A 15447-nucleotide genomic window follows, 5' to 3' on the forward strand; every position below is an offset into this window, starting at 1 on the left:
ATGGCGGAGAGACCGGAGGACCTGAACCTGCCCAACGCCGTCATCACCCGCATCATCAAGGAGGCGGTGGGTGCCGGTGCCGGCGGCCCCCCCGGGGGGCTGGGGGCTTTCTCCGGGCAGCCCCCGCGGAGGCTTCGTTGTTGGCCGGTTTTGCTGCCCAAAACGTGCCCGGGCCCCGGCGGGAGCCTCCCTGGGGAAGGCGGCGGTGGCGGCGGTTGCCGCCCGTGCGGTGCCCCCGAGGCCTCCTGCGAGGGGATGGGGCCCTCCGGGAGCCAGGAGGGAGGGTCCAGGCTGCGAAACCCCGCAGTGATGCTCGAAAGTAAAGTCCAAAGGCAGGGGAGCTCTTGCAGTGTCCCCGAACCAAGCTGAAAGCAGAAGCGATTCCTTGTCTAGATAAAATTCTAGAATAATTCCCAGTCATTAATCAAATGATATGTTTGCTCTTGAGCCATGAGGTGTTGCTGAATGGCTTTGGCTATGGCAGGGTGATCGGTGTCAGGAGCTTGGTAGCCATCGGCTGAATCACCCCAGAGATAGTGGCCAGACCCACCACTGATCCCGAAGTTACTTTGCTTCTGCGTAGTGTGTTGCGATTGCGAGAAGGCAGTCGAAATGTGGGTGGCTTTCCGCTGGCATCATAGTTTCTGTGGTAGCATCGGAGATCAACGATTAGTTTCCGATTGTGCTGAGCCCTCTGAATGTCTTAAGGGAACTGATACATGAATTATGCAAGTTTAAGTCATTTAGAGCAGCTGCTGATAAAAGTTGAATTTGTTTTTCAGCTTCCTGATGGAGTAAATATTTCCAAAGAAGCTCGGAGCGCGATATCTCGAGCGGCAAGTGTGTTTGTGCTTTATGCAACATCGTGGTAAGGATCTGTGGCATCAGATAGCCAGTGCGGTTGATTTATAATTCACCTCTCTGTTGGCTGTCCTGGAGTATATTGTCTGTTGGCATAAACAAAACAGCCTAGTGTAGCCCAGCTGGGTTTGGACTGCCTGTGACAACCCGCGGGGAGGGCAGCTTGGCTCTGCACACAGAGGTGCCCCAACCCCACCAGGGACAAGAGGGGTCCCAAACTGCCAATAGCCTTAAAACGTGGCTGCGTGGCTTTTCCTGGCAAAGGCAAGAGCACTTTGCTCACTTCCCAGGCTGCTCACCACATAGTGAGGGCAAGCAGGAGCCAACCTGGTCAGCCTTGGAGCTGGTCACAGAGGACACGGTAACGCCTTTGGGGTGGCTCAGAATACGCTGTGCAGGCAGTCACTTCTCTGGTGTTAAGTACTCACATGGCCTCATGGAATTGTCAGCTTACAGCCAACGTTCAGACTTTCTCCTTCCCCTCAGTTGTAGAAAAGGTCCATGCAGGCAGAAAACTAATGTGGGAAAGCAATGCAACTAGGTGAAAGCCTAGTAAACGTAGCCAATGTAAACGAGAAGGTATCTTAAACTGCTGGTAGTAAGTAATTAAAAAAAACCCCAAATATTTAGGTGATTTTTTTTAAGTTGCTTGTGACTTCAATAAATAAGACTAAATTGATGACAGTATCAATTAACTCTGCTTTCCTCCTTGTTTTTGACTAGTGCGAATAACTTTGCCATGAAGGGGAAGAGGAAAACGCTGAACGCTGGCGATGTTCTCTCTGCCATGGAGGAAATGGAGTTTCAGCGATTTGTAGCCCCTTTGAAAGAATCACTGGAAGGTACCGTCCTCAGTTCAGGTCGAGGGAGTGTAATGAACACCGAGTCCTGTTTTCCTCAAACACTGGACAAGCAACACTTACTTGCCTGTCTTGTTTCTCTTCTCTTTGCCCAGCATCCTACACTGCAGTTTGCCTGGGGAATAAGTAATGTGCACCTTAACAGGACTGGGATAAGATTATTTCACAACTGATGAGGATTGGGAAAGTCTCATCTGCTATCACTCCCCTAGTATGTTTATCTAAGGAAAGTCTTAGGTGCTGCCTGTAAATGTGAATTCCTGCGTCCTTTTCAGCATTTTTCTGCTGAAAGTTAACCTGGTTTCCTATGGAGCTGGTCAGCACAGCTCAAGTCATAGGGTGAGTTGCTGCTGTGAGTTCACTGCTCCCCTTGTAAGCCTGGAGAGCAAGTGGGCGCTGGACTTCAGCTACTGTCCTGTTCGTGCCGTGGAAACACTGGCTTGCGATTTGTCAGTGTTCTCTCTTTCTGTTTTTTAGTTTACAGGCGTGAACAGAAAGGAAAGAAAGAAGCAAGGAAAGATAAAGACAAGAAGGCAGACTCAGAGGAGCAAGATAAGAGCCGAGAGGAAGAGAATGACGATGATGATGAAAGGATGGAGGAAGAAGAGCAAAATGAGGAGGAGGAGGTGGACAACTGAGCTTGCTGACGAGGCGTGTGCAGGGGCTGGGTTTTCTTCAGAGGGATATAAATGCTGTAAATCACACTTGCTGTGTCCCCTCTTGTTTCCAGTAGAGCTGTGTACTGTTCCTCTGTGGCCCGTTCCTTTTTGGCTTTAACTTGTACATAAAGGACTCCTGCTAAAGCTTTTCTCGTGGAAGGACCGCTCCTCCTGGTGCACAAGGGGCTTGGAACCCTCCCTGGGTTCTGAACAGACAGTAATGGGACTGGGCTTTTGATGCTGGGTCGGCTCTGAAATAGAGGGGAAAAAAAATACGTCAAGTGCTGAGCAGATTCAGCCCCTGACCTGGTTTAATGAGCTTCCTCAAAAGGTCATTAACCCTTTGGGGTTTAGAATCTACATGATGATGTCAGGAGGCTTGGAAGCTGAACATTTAGGCTTTTTATCCAAGTGACTTGTTCTTTTCCTTCATTTTCTTGCATTCTGGCCGTGCCTTCTCTTTCTGCTGTAGCTGTGACAGTGACACTGTGTCTTTCAACCTTACCAGTCATACGCAGCAGCCCAGCACAGCTGTACAGGGAGCTCTCGGCTGTCTCTCGCCCCAACCAACAAACGTCGCAGCACTGACGATGTAAATACCACAAGTGCTCGGTTTGTGTCCTTAAAGCCCTGGGAGACCAAGAGGAATTTTATTAAAAATCTGAAGCAAAATGAAGGGCTAAAATGTGTATCAGGGATGAACCGAGGCGGCTGTTCCCCAGCGGTACGTTTGTTGCAGGTCAGCAGTGGGCACCGGTGGATCTGACGGTCTCACCTCCCTTCCCTCCTGTGCAGAGCTGCAGTTCCTGCAGACAGGTTGGTGATCGCAGCAAATTGAAATGCGGTAGCGTAGGGGTGGCTCTTGTTGGGTTGGTTTTTTTTTTCTTTTCCCAACTGGAACGGCCTGATTACATCAGAGGTCCCTCTTTAGCCTTCGACCGTCATTCCCGAGGTGTGGACTGCCTCCCAGTGTGATGGGCTCCAGGAGGGCAGTGAGGACAGGACGTTCCTGCCGAGCCAGGCGGGCCTCAGGCCTGTGCTTTTTAAAATGACTCCTTCAAAAAAGATGGGTTGAAACAAGATGTGTGTGTTCTTAGTACTCATATGGGTTTGTTCTTTTATACTTGAATTCTTAGTTTTTACGCCTTTCCTTTCTCTTCTCTGAGAAAGTGTCTATTAGAATAAGCTCCTTTTTGGTAAAAATGCTGTATGATTTGACTAATCTTTGTAAAGACTGATAAACCTAGGATTTGAACTTAACCAAGGTCTGGTGAAGCCACGTTTAAGTAAAACCCACAGGTTTTGCTGCTGTGCAGTTTTAAAATAGCACTTGTGAGGAATAGTAGGTCCCTTTCACCAAAAAATTGGTACCGGAGAGCTACCCTGCCTTTATGCTTTAATGGCACTATGGCTTTTCACACACACAGCTCCTGGAAAGAACTGAATCAACAACGATTTTCTGCTGTGTAGTTTCTACGGGCGTGTGGTCGCTAACAGATGAAAAGACTGAGTTGATGACGCCTTCCCAAGATCTCCAGTAACAAAAAACGCCTTCCTTGTAGCTCTTTTTTCCTCTTTTTTTTTTTCCTTTTTTCCTCTTCTAGTACATATCTGGGGTGCATATGCTGAAAGGGAACAATATCTAAATAAAAGCAAGATTTTTTTTTTTTTTTTTACAAAATGGAGTCTCTTCTTTCTGTCAGCAATAAATGAGCTGGTTGCCTAAGCAGGCATCCGAGCGTGCTGCGAAGGCAAAGCAAACTCCCCTCTTTGTGCGAGGGGAGTGAGGAAGGTGCGGAGACTTGAAAGAACCAGGAGATTTCCAGTTCCTGGAGGAGCAAGGTTTGGGTGCTGGCATTTGAGTTCCCTGGGGAGAGAGCCTCGGGCTCACGCTCGCTTCTGGTCAGAGGCACTAGGCTGGGGGGAAAGGGGGGGATGGTGGGTCAGGGTTTATGCGCTGCAGCCAAGGGGTGGCAGCTGCAGAGCGCCCTGCAACAAACCCGATCTGTGCATCTCCCTGCTCTGGTGAGACCAAGAAAACAGCAGGTGCTGCTGAGCCTGCAGCGTCGCTCTGGCTTCCCTTGGCCTGGCAGGTCCCCCCAGCACCCCAAAGCCCTGCTTCAGCCCTTTGCAGCACCCCAAACCCAGCTCCATGCCACCGTAGCGAGCCCAGCCACGCTCCTTACCCCCACAGCACGCCAAAGCCTGCCTCCTGACCCCCGTGGCACCCCCAAAGCCCTGCTCCACTCCCCCCAAACCTGGTTCCAGGTCCCCCTGCAGCACTCCAAAACTGGACTGCATGGTCCCACAGCACCCCAAAGACTGCCTCCAGGCCCCTGCAGCACCCCAAAACCCTGCTCTAGCCCCCCCCCACCTGCTCCACGGCCCACCAGCACCCCAAAACTATGCTACATGCCCCTTAGCCCTGCTCCACAGCCCCCCAGAACCCCAAAACCCTGCTCCATGTCCCCTCAGCCCTGCTCCACGGCCCCCCAGAACCCCAAAACCCTGCACCATGCCCTTCAGCCCTGCTCCACACACCCCCAAAGCCATGCTCCAGCCCGCCTAGCCCTGCTTCACAGCCCCCCCGAACACCAAAACCCTCCTCCAGCCACCCCCAGGCCCGCTCCACAGCCCCCCCGAACCCCTGCTCCATGCCCCCCCAGCACCCCAAAGCCCTGTTCCGTGCCCCCCCCCCAGCACACCCAGCCCCGCTCCCCAGGCCCCCCAAGCACCCCAAAGCCCTACTTCATGCCCTCCCAGCCCCCCAAAACCTTGCTTCCCCCGCTCTACCCCCCCCCCCCCCCCCCCCATCCCGGCCGCGCCGCTTCTGGCCCTTTTCCCGCGCTCCGCCGCGCGAGATTTCCCGCCGCCACCTCCCCCCGCCCCGGAGGGGGCGTGTCTATGCTAATCAGAGGGGCGGTGCCTATGCAAATCACGAGGGCTCGGAGGAGAGTCACACGGCCGGAGCGGGACGCGGCGGCGGCGGTCGGTGAGTGCGGGGGCCGGGGTCGGGGACCGGGGGGCCGGAGCCGGGGCGGTCGCCCCGGCTCCGGCCCCCCGGTCCCCGACCCCGGCCCCTTGTAGGGCTGCCTGGAGCTGGGGACTCCAGGAGGCAGGGCCCGGCCGGGGAAGGAGGCACTGCTTGGGTGCGGGCAGGGTGCAGGCAGCAAGGGCAAAACCCTGGGGGGAGGCACAGCCAGGGCAGCCCCGGTTTTTCCCTCGGTAATCCGCGGTTACCGTGGCAAAACGGGGGGGGGAACTCACCAGCACAGCCACACGGTGCTACGGGCTGGACCCCTGCTCGTCCTGCGGTGTCATGACAGGGCTCCCCCGAGCAGCCCCATTTCCAGACGCAACCTGGAAGGTGAAACTTCTTGGAGCCCCTTGACCTTTGTTAGGGACTAATAATTAACCTGCAGCTCCGTTGTCTCCCTGGGGAGCTCCGCTTTTAGTCCATCCCTGCTCCCACCTGGGATTTCGGGAGCTCGCGTGTCTCCAGGACTTCAGGTAAATAGTTGTGCGCAGCAGGATGACGCCGCATCTGTTTCTAGATCCCAAAATGCTGGAAAGCATCTTCCTCGTGTCTCGGCGATGCTGTCAGCAGCCAGAGCAGACCTCGGCAGCTCACCCTTGACGTGCGTCGGCTCTGGCTTCGCCCCGTCCACTGAGTTTGTCTCACTTGTGCAAACGAGAGGGTGACCTGTGCATGGGTCTCCCATTTTGCAGTCACTCTTCTTTCCTTGAATACAGTGAGACGTCCGGGTCAGGGCGGTGGGCCCTGGCTGGGCAAAGGTGCGGGTTTGGGTGCTGTGGGTTTGGGCTGGTCCTCGAGCAGTCCCAGAGTGGAGGAGCGAAGTGAAACCACTCTGCCGCGGAGCCGTTTGCTGGGAGGGAGCTGCAGGGCTGCTGTTAAACTCCTCTGTACTGATGCTCTGGTGTGCATGAGGCAAATTGCTACAGAAAGACCAGATTTGGGCCTTTAATGTCAAAGAAAGAGGTGCGTGTGCTCTGCTGGGAGCCCTGAGGGGATCTCGGGGGGAACAGCCCCGTTCCAGGGTGTAACGTGTGTGGTGCAACGTCCCCTTATCGTGGCCCTCTTGCGGTCCTTGCTCTGCATCCCTGCCATCCTGCCCCGGCTGTCGGGCAGCTGTGGGGCGTGCGGTGGCTCCACGGCTGTGAGACCCCAGTGCCCTCATCCAACCAGGTGCCCTGCGGCCAGCGGCAGCGTCTCCTGCACATGGGGGGCCCATAAGGAGGGCTCTGGCCTCACAGCAGATGGGTGCTCCGCTGGGGCCCACCCATACTGGCTCTTATCTCCGCTCTGCAATTCCACTGGGTGCCCGTCTCCTCCTTCCCAGAGAGAGCGGTTTCTGGAGCTCTGGACTCTATCTGTCCCATACAGAGTCAGGGACTGTGGTCCCACCCTGTCCCCCCTGTTTAAAGCAATTTTTTTTGGATTCTTGAGGTGGGTTTTGTTCACTGAGCCCTTTGTTCTCGATTGCTGCCTGGAGCCCTGCCTGAGCAGCCGAGCTGCTATGCTGGAGCTGCCGACTCGTTAACCCAAGGGCTGTCCCCTTCCCTGTGAGTAAGGACCGGAGCGGCAGCTTTCCAGGGCTAAAAATGACTTGCCAAGTGGTGCCGTGACACTGCCAGCACACCTGTCAGCTGCTCTGCGTCCCCCGCCGGCACCATCCAACTTTTATATAGCGTTGTCATACATGAAAGCCTGTAAGTAACTGGGAGGTGCCTTTTCCCCCGTCCCCAAGCAGAAGTGATTGCTTGGGGTACGAGAGACTCGGTTCAAGCCCTGGACTGAATGCGATGCCCCTGTATTACAAGGCCCATATGCACTGGGGTGGCCTGATACAGACTGAGAATTTGGCTCAGCCTTAGAATATCTGAAGGGTCTTGAGTGTATAAAGCAGGTGAATGCCTCAGATTAAAGGTTTTCCAGAAGAATGGAGGCATCTCCTGCCCAGCTCCGTTGCTGACTGCTGTTGTGGGTGCCACTATACAACTTTCTCCCCTGGACTGTGTCCTGGGGTGCTGAGCCGTGTCTGCTCTCTGGAGAGAGCCGGGCGCAACAAGGTTCATTGCTAGGGAATCTTCCTGGGATGGGACTGGGGACCACGGGGCTGCTCCCCCAAGACAAGTCCCATCCTCCTGTCCCCTCTATCTCCCATGGGAAGCCTTGCCTGGCCCGGGGCTGCCAGTGGAGACTTTTTCAAAAGCCTGACTCCAGCTCTCCTCCCGCCTGCCATCCCTCTGGTCTCTCAAAACAAAATCTGTGGTCTCTGGTAGGGACTTTGCTGTTTGGCTCCGGGGGAACCCCCGGCTCCTCTGCTCAGGGCGTTTGTGGGATGCAGCCAGCAGAAGTCCTTGAAGCTGCTCTGTACAAACAGTCTGTTGTTCTCCTTGCGGTTCCCAGGGCCATAACAGCTGCTCTCTTTTGTGCTGCAGCCAAATGCCTCGTCCCATCCTGGGGCAGCCACCTTCCCCCGGCTCCTTCCATTGCACTCCCACCAGCCACATGTTGGTGAGAATTTAGTGCTAGTGGAAATTTAAATCCTAATGGTCTAATCACAGAATTATTAGTAGATCTAACTATTGGCTACCGAAGAAGTTTCAGCAGTAACATAACTAACGCTTATGTCTGTTGAGTAATTGCTTTTCTTACCCTTGAAATCACCTTTGCCCAACTCCCAAGTTTTCTTTCTCCAGCAGTAAGTGGCCACTGGAGTTGTGTGACAAGCCCTGGTGTCTTCAGGGTGATCCTGCGCCTGCCTCTCACCCAGCGCCTGAACTCTTCTGTAACTGCACCTTTACACTGTGGCCATAAACACTTTGGACTACGCAGAGCAGCTTCTGACTGCTCTGTACCCAAAAGCTGTATCACACAGTTATACAGCATTAAGCAAAAGTCAAATGAATTCAGCAATGACCACCTCGTCGTTAGAAAACTGCTGCTACAGCTACGCAAGCTGAAGCAGAGGGAGCCTGAGGAGGGTCGTCGTGTCGAACTGTGTGAACATGGTTCTGCTGCAGGAGGATGCTGGTGCTTGTGAATTGGTGGTTTCACACACAGAATTGGGAGGTTTTGTGGGGAGGAGCTGGTGTCACCCCTGTTTGTGTGCTGTGACCACTGATGTGCGGTCCTGCAACCCCCGCCCAGTGCGGAGCAGAGCCTGAGGGAGTTGGGGTGAAGCTGGCTGGGCTGCAGCTCGTGCTCTCTGCGTGTGCCTGGGGCAGGACAGGAGCAGTCCTGCAGTGGCTGCCTGGATCTTGGCCCCCTCCTCGCGTGCGCCGATAGCAGTGGCTTACCAGGACACCGCCACTAACGCGCCTGACCGTTTCTTTTGGTGTTTCAGAGTCTCCTTCCACTGCCCCCCAGTGAAGGCCCAAGATGCAGGCAGACTCCCTTCTTCACAGCGGCTACTTCCACCCTGTGCTACGCTCCTGGCAGTGTACAGCAACCACCTTCGATGCCTCCAACCTCATCTACCCTATTTTTGTCACGTGAGTGAGCCCTGGCTCTCTGGGTTGGGGGTGGACTGAGCTCAGGCTGACTGGCTTAGGTGCTCCCTGAGCTCTTAGATAGGTTCAGATTCCCCATGGACAATCCTGGGATAGGGGCTTCTTTCTCACACCGAGTCCTCACATCTCTGTCCCATCCACCTCCTGCAGTGACAGCCCTGATGCAGTGGAGCTGATCCCCAGCCTCCCTGGACAAGCCAGGTAAGAAGCCAGCCCTGCCGAGCTGCGTGCCGGTCACTGCCATGCCTGGGCAGGGTTGATGTACGGCCTGAGATGAGCATGAGGCAGGGGTGACGCTTCCAACCCTCTGTGGTCCCTGCCTTGGGGATCCCCCAGCATCAGGCAGGGCAGGAGCATTTGTCCACTAAGGCAGTGGAGGGAATCACACTGGGAGTGCTGGGAAAGTACCGGTACTGGCAGGGATAGTGCCAGGGTCTCGTGATGTCCCACAGCACTCGCATGTTGCGTGGGCTGGGCATGCAGGGAAGCTGGAAGCCAAAGGGGTTTCCAGCAGCAGCTAGAAAACCTGTGCAAGGACACGGGCTCCAGTCCTGCATTGGGCCTTGCTGGTCCGGCAGCTCTCGTCTTCATCTGCTGCCGCATTGCCAGGGCTGTGGTCAGGGAGGCGCCAGGGGGTGGTCCTATGGGGAGGTGGACTGGATCTGCAACAGGGACGCCAAGATAAAGGATCCAAGGGCAGGGCATGCTCGTCCTTTCAGAGCAGAGTGTCCATGCCGGGTAGATAACACCCCTGTAGCCCCAGATAAGGTCCTGGATTGTTCTTGCCAGTGTTCAGGCAACACCTCCCCTGTACCTCCAGCTGCTGCTACATTGCTTGCTCACAGACCAGCATCCAAGTCACAGACCAGTTCACCCCATGGAGCAGGTCTGGGTGCCTGGCAGCCCCCTTCACTTTGCTTTTCTCAGGTACGGAGTCAACAAGCTTGAGGGGATGCTGCGTCCCCTCGTCGAAGACGGTCTGAAGTGTGTGCTCATCTTTGGGGTGCCCAGCAAGGTCCACAAGGTCAGTCTGTGTGGTGGTGGCAGGGGGCTTGGAGTAGCCACAGGGGTGTGGGAGAGCACTGTGGGGCCAGGGGGTCTCCTCATCAAACAGGAACGGCTCAGGGTCTCTGGATGTGCTTGCATCCCGCTCGGCAGAGCAGGACAGGGATGGGAGACTATTGACACCCAAAAAGCTCCCAGAGCTCTTGCAGGTGAACCTGCACTCGCTGCTCAGAGGCACTACTCCATCGCCCTTTTCCATTGTTGGTGGTCACACAGTTCAGAAAAAGTTTCTGGGGCAGAACTGCTGCCGCAGAGGAGCTGGTGGGAAGCCCTTGGCTGTGCGTGCTGAGGCATTTCTCTTCTCACAGGACGAGAGAGGCTCCGCTGCTGATGCGGAGGACACTCCTGCCATCCAGGCAATCAAGAAGATCCGCTCCACCTTCCCAGAGCTGCTAATTGCCTGCGACGTCTGCTTGTGCCCCTACACCTCCCATGGGCACTGCGGTGAGTGCACAGCCTGGGGTCCCGGGCTGCTCTTTGGGCATTTTCCTGGCACTGGGAGTCTGCAGGGAGGTTTGCCATTTTCAGCTGAGGAGCTCTGGGTGCTGGTGGGACCTGGCCAGCTCCTGCCCCAAGACTTGGCTCCCCAGTACTGATGCAGTTGAGCCTGGGAGACCTCTCCTGGGTTTTGACAGCAGTGTGGGAGGCATGGGTGGTTAAGGCGCCTACTCCGGCCACCTGAACCTGTCTGAGCGCCTGTCTGTTTCCCCCATCTCTGTCTTCCCTTCCCTGGAGCACCCGCATGCTGTGTCCAGTCCTGGAGGGCTGTGTTGGTCTCCTGGTCTTTATCCAGCTCCCTTAAAACGTTCCCTGCTGTTACTCTGAGCAGCCCCATAGCTTGTACAAAGAGCCACACTCCCACCCTAGGGATCAAGGCAACTGGCCGTCCAGCGCCTCGCATAACCCCAGATTTGTCTCCTAGGCATCCTGCGTGAAGATGGCACCATCCAGAACGAGATCAGCTGCCAGCGGCTGGCAGAAGTGGCGCTGGCCTATGCCAAAGCAGGTGGGGAGTCTCCTGGCAGCAGTACCCAAGTTTGACTCCCACAGACTCGCTCCCTCTCGCTTTCAGCAGGTTCAAAGGCAAACTGGGCCTGGCTCTGACTGGGAATGCTTTTGTTTCCAGCAGGGGGAGGCTCCCCCTGCCCTCCTGGTGCTGGCCCCAGCAGAGCTGTAGGCTCCCAGGGTCCCCCTCACACTGGGGTCACCTCCTCCTGCAGGCAGAGTCACAGCCTCGGGCACTTCTTGGCATCTCTGGTCTTTCCCTGCAGGCTGCCACATCGTTGCCCCCTCAGATATGATGGATGGGCGCGTCGCTGCCATGAAGAACGCGCTGATCTCCCACGACTTGGGCAACAAGGTGAGCTCGGGATCCGCATGTGCCAAAGGCAGGAGTGACGTCCACGGGGAGGCTGTGCCACAGCGGGACCTGGGCAAGCGGTGGGAGAAGGAAACCCCCACCTTGCCCAGGACGTGCCATCGGCCCTGCCCATGGGGAGGGAATGTCCTTGGCTGGACGTAGGGACAGCAACGTGCCAGACCTCTGGCAGGGCAAGGAGGATGTGGGGCAGAGTATAAAACAGCCGTGGGACAGAATTGCCGCTGCCGCAGTGCTGGGATGCAGCACTGAGCTTCTGGCCCTCACGGCTCCACTCTCCTCTGCAGGTCTCAGTGATGAGCTACAGCGCCAAGTTTGCTTCGTGCTTCTATGGTCCCTTCAGGTGGGTCTGTCCTTCAGCCAGCAGTGTCTCCAGCCAGGCCTGGGCTGGCCAGGATGTGAGTCCCTGGATAGTTACTTGGGAAGAGGCCTCGGCCAGAGCCTGGGTCGCAGGTGGGGCCAGGCTGGTTGCTTTCGAGTGCTTTCCTTTTGCTTCCCGGTGCGAAAGGGAGACAAACATACCTTGCCCGGGAGAGGCTGGCTGGTGGGAAGGGCACCTTGGGTGATCTTCCGTCCCACCCCTTCACCTGCCTGTCCTAGGTGCTGGTGGCAAGGCAGGCAGGGAGGGAGCTGCCTGCAGCTGCCGGGAGCAGTGAGGAGTCGCAAGAGCTGGTGGTGCCCCAAGGAGTACCTGTAGGGACAAGCCTCAGCGCAGTCAGCTGGTAGACCTCATCCCAAGAACGGCCTTACCCTGATGGGGCATCCCTGAGGGACCTGCCTCAGAAAAGAGCAAAAGGAAAATGTCTGACACTCTTTTTACCCCAGACCCTGGGTGTGGGGAGGGCAGCGGCTGTTGAAGCACAGCTCCCAGGGCCAGGCTGGGCCCATCAGACTTCCCAGAGTGATGCTGGGGTGCTGAGGTGGGTTGGGAGAGCCCCCCCTTTTCCTGGCCCTGATGACTCAGGCACTTGTCCTAGTCTGTCCTCACATTTCTGAAGCTGCACGAGGTGAGAGGCACGGTGAGCCGTCCTGGTCCTCATCCCCTGCCCTCTGCCTTGCCTGTCACCAGGGACGCCGCACTATCCAAACCCGCCTTCGGGGACCGGCGATGCTACCAGCTGCCCCCGGGCGCCAGGGGCCTGGCGATGCGCGCCGTGGTGAGTGAGCCGGGGTCGATGCGCGCCGTGGTGAGTGAGCCGGGGTCGGGCTGCCTGGGCCGGCACCGAGGGCTGTGGGTTTATGGCTGTAGGGACTGCAGAGCCCTCCCGTGGTGCATGGGTGACAAGCCTTCGCACCCCGCGGTGCAGCGGGGTTTGGGGAGAGCAAGGTCGGGGGTGTTGGGAGTCAAAAGGCAGTAGGAGGTGTGCCAGCCAAAATGGTCAAGGGTCTTCCCTCTCCACGAGCAAGAGAAATGTGAGGCCCATCAGTCTGCCAGAGAGCTGGTCCCCAGCATGGGCCCGAGGGCTGGGAGCTGTGGAGTTGGTGACCCCGTAGCCCGCTGTGGCTTGAGGTGTCAGGCCCAGGGACATGCAGCCACCAGCTTTCCCCAGGAACTGTGCGTCTGGTGAGGGGAGCGCCGGCTCTCACCCATTGCAGGCCGTCCGTGGGCTCCTGTGGCTGTTAGGCGCTCAGGAAACCCTTCTGGGATCCCTCCTGGGAAAACCAACCACCAGGTCAAAACTTCTGGGGAAAACCAACTGTGGACTTGCTGGAAAATGTGCTTCTACCCCGAGCTGTTGGGGTCACGTGTGTGTTCCCCTCGCAGGACCGGGACGTGCGTGAGGGAGCAGACATGCTGATGGTGAAGCCCGGGATGCCCTACCTGGACGTCGTGAGGGACGTCAAGGCTCGGGTGAGCTCTTTCTGTGCCACCGAGGGCACTGGGTGCCCCTGGAGGAGGAGCGGGAGGAGAGCTGGAGATGGCCAGTTGGGATAACCAAAGCCAAGGGGCTGCGGCTGTCGGTTTCACGCGTTGTGGTGGGTGGGGGAGCACCTCTGGGAGCACTGGGGCGTGCGGGGAGGGGACAGCGGACACGGGGAGGGGTGTCCCCCGCCGGCTGACCTCCCTCCCCTCAGCACCCCACCCACCCGCTGGCCGTGTACCACGTCTCGGGGGAGTTCGCCATGCTGTGGCACGGGGCCCAGGCCGGGGCCTTCAGCCTGGAGGCTGCTGTCAGGGAAGCGGTCACGGCCTTCAGGCGCGCAGGTGAGGCGGGCGCCCGTCCCCGTCCCCGCCCCGTGCCCTTGTGGCGTCCCCCCCGCCCCGGGGCGGCTCCAGCGTCTCGTCTCGTCTCGTCTCTCCGCAGGGGCCGACACCATCATCACGTACTTCGCGCCGCAGCTCCTGCGGTGGCTGAAGGAGGAGGAGGCGGCGGCGGCGGCGGCGGGACGCGCCTGAGCGCGGAGGGCGGGGCTTCCGGTGGGGGGGGCGGGATTGGCGGGGGGGCTGGGGGCGGGGCTTCCGGCGCGGCCCGGCAGCGGCGCAGGTGGGTGCGGGGGCCGCCGGGGCGGGGGGCGCCCGTGGGCCCCGGGACCGCGCGGGACCCCGGGCCGCCTGCCGTGCGCTGGAACCGGCCCCTGTGGGCCTCCGCGGGGGGCCGCTCGCCCGCCCCGACGCCCCGGGTGCAGATGCCCCGGCCTGGGAGGCGTTGCACGCTGGGACCCGGAGCAGGGCCTTCCCCCCCCAGCCCCCCCGCCCACTATGCCTCAATGCAGAGCCCAGAGGGGCCTGACCCCCCCCTCCCCCGCGGGACGCTGACACCAGCGGGTGCGTTGCGGACAAAGGGCCGGTGCCCACACCCCTCTGGCCCACACCAGTCATACTATGCGCAGTACCGACCCGCTTGCAGCCAAGCGCCAGGCTCTCACCTCCCTGTTTGTTCCAGGGTCGCCCCAGTCCCGAGCTGAAGCCATGCTTCGGCTCCGCTTACTAACGTGGGACGTGAAGGACACGCTGCTGCGGCTGCGGCAGCCGGTGGGGGAGAGTTACGCGGCCGAGGCCCGGGCTCACGGGGTCCGGGTGCAGCCGGAGGCTCTCAGTCGGTCATTCCGGGAGGCGTATGGAGCCCAGAGCAGGCGCTTCCCCAACTACGGCCGGGGCCAGGGGCTCAGCTCCCAGCAGTGGTGGGTCGACGTTGTGCAGCAGACCTTCAGGCTCTCAGGTGTGCACGAAGAGGGAGTCCTAACGCTGATGGCCCAAAACCTCTACCGTGACTTCTGCAGTGCCTGCAACTGGGAGGTGTTGCCGGGAGCCAGCGAGACCCTGAGCCAGTGCTGCCAGCGCGGCTTCTGCATGGGGGTCGTCTCTAACTTCGATAAGCGGCTGGAAACCATCCTCTCCCAGTGCAACCTGCGGCACCACTTTGAATTCATCCTCACCTCTGAGGACGTGGGTTTTGCCAAGCCGGACAGGAGGATCTTCGAGAAAGCCCTGTGCCTTGGTGGGGTCCCCCCGGAGCAGGCAGCTCATGTGGGGGATGACTACAGCCGGGATTACAGGGCAGCCCGAGCCGTGGGCATGCACAGCTTTCTGCTCCGGGCTGCAGGGCAGGGCGAGGAGCTGGAGGTGCCACCTGAGCATGTCCTGCCCACGCTCAGCCACCTCCTGGCTCTTATTGAGAAGGGGTAGTGGCATTTCAGAGGAGGACCAGTGCCGCTTCTGGGCAGTCAACCAGTCCTGGTGTGGGATTTCTTGCTGGCAGTTGGGCAAGAAAAAGAAGCGAGAGCTTCGGAGCACAGGGAGCAGTGCTGCCTGCAGAGCGGGAGGGGTGTTAACGCAATAAAATGTACCTGATGCTTAGCATTGCTGCTGATGTCTTTCATAGCTCTAAAACCTCTATGGAAGAGGGTCAGTGGTGGTGTCTTCCCCTAATGGAGCTGGGGACTGGGTCAAGCTGCACTCCAGAAGGCTCGTGCTGGCCGGAGGGATGGAGGCAGACACTGAGATCTGTTCCTTCTTGGTCACCCCAGGGAGAGGCTCGAGCATCCCCCTGTGCAAGCGCATCAGCTGGGGTTGGTCCTGCCCCAGGGAAGGTCTGTCCATGCAGAGCACCCAGGAAACCCGCGCACCTCTGTGTACCCCGGGTTT

At 58.3% G+C, this 15447-nt stretch overlaps 3 protein-coding genes across 3 annotated transcripts; all 3 read left to right on the forward strand.

Annotated features, from left to right (window-relative positions):
• On the forward strand, window positions 1–2359 carry POLE3 (DNA polymerase epsilon 3, accessory subunit). Its single transcript, XM_009951635.2, has 4 exons — window positions 1–66; window positions 783–868; window positions 1585–1703; window positions 2199–2359. The coding sequence occupies exons 1-4, from the start codon at window positions 1–3 to the stop codon at window positions 2357–2359; spliced, it is 432 nt and encodes a 143-aa protein (XP_009949937.1).
• Window positions 2360–5349: 2990 nt separating this feature from the next.
• ALAD (aminolevulinate dehydratase) lies at window positions 5350–13758 on the forward strand. Its single transcript, XM_086475679.1, has 12 exons — window positions 5350–5372; window positions 8752–8899; window positions 9068–9118; window positions 9845–9941; window positions 10291–10426; window positions 10905–10988; window positions 11254–11342; window positions 11648–11703; window positions 12430–12517; window positions 13126–13212; window positions 13437–13566; window positions 13667–13758. The coding sequence occupies exons 2-12, from the start codon at window positions 8787–8789 to the stop codon at window positions 13756–13758; spliced, it is 1023 nt and encodes a 340-aa protein (XP_086331805.1). The 5' UTR covers window positions 5350–5372; window positions 8752–8786.
• A 382-nt stretch (window positions 13759–14140) lies between these two features.
• On the forward strand, window positions 14141–15159 carry HDHD3 (haloacid dehalogenase like hydrolase domain containing 3). Its single transcript, XM_009947110.2, has one exon. The coding sequence runs from the start codon at window positions 14185–14187 to the stop codon at window positions 14986–14988; it is 804 nt and encodes a 267-aa protein (XP_009945412.2). The 5' UTR covers window positions 14141–14184; the 3' UTR covers window positions 14989–15159.
• The last annotated feature ends 288 nt before the right edge of the window (window positions 15160–15447 follow it).

The sequence above is a fragment of the Leptosomus discolor genome, chromosome 19 (assembly GCF_034619465.1).
Source record: "Leptosomus discolor isolate bLepDis1 chromosome 19, bLepDis1.hap2, whole genome shotgun sequence".
Classification (NCBI taxonomy): domain Eukaryota; kingdom Metazoa; phylum Chordata; class Aves; order Leptosomiformes; family Leptosomidae; genus Leptosomus; species Leptosomus discolor.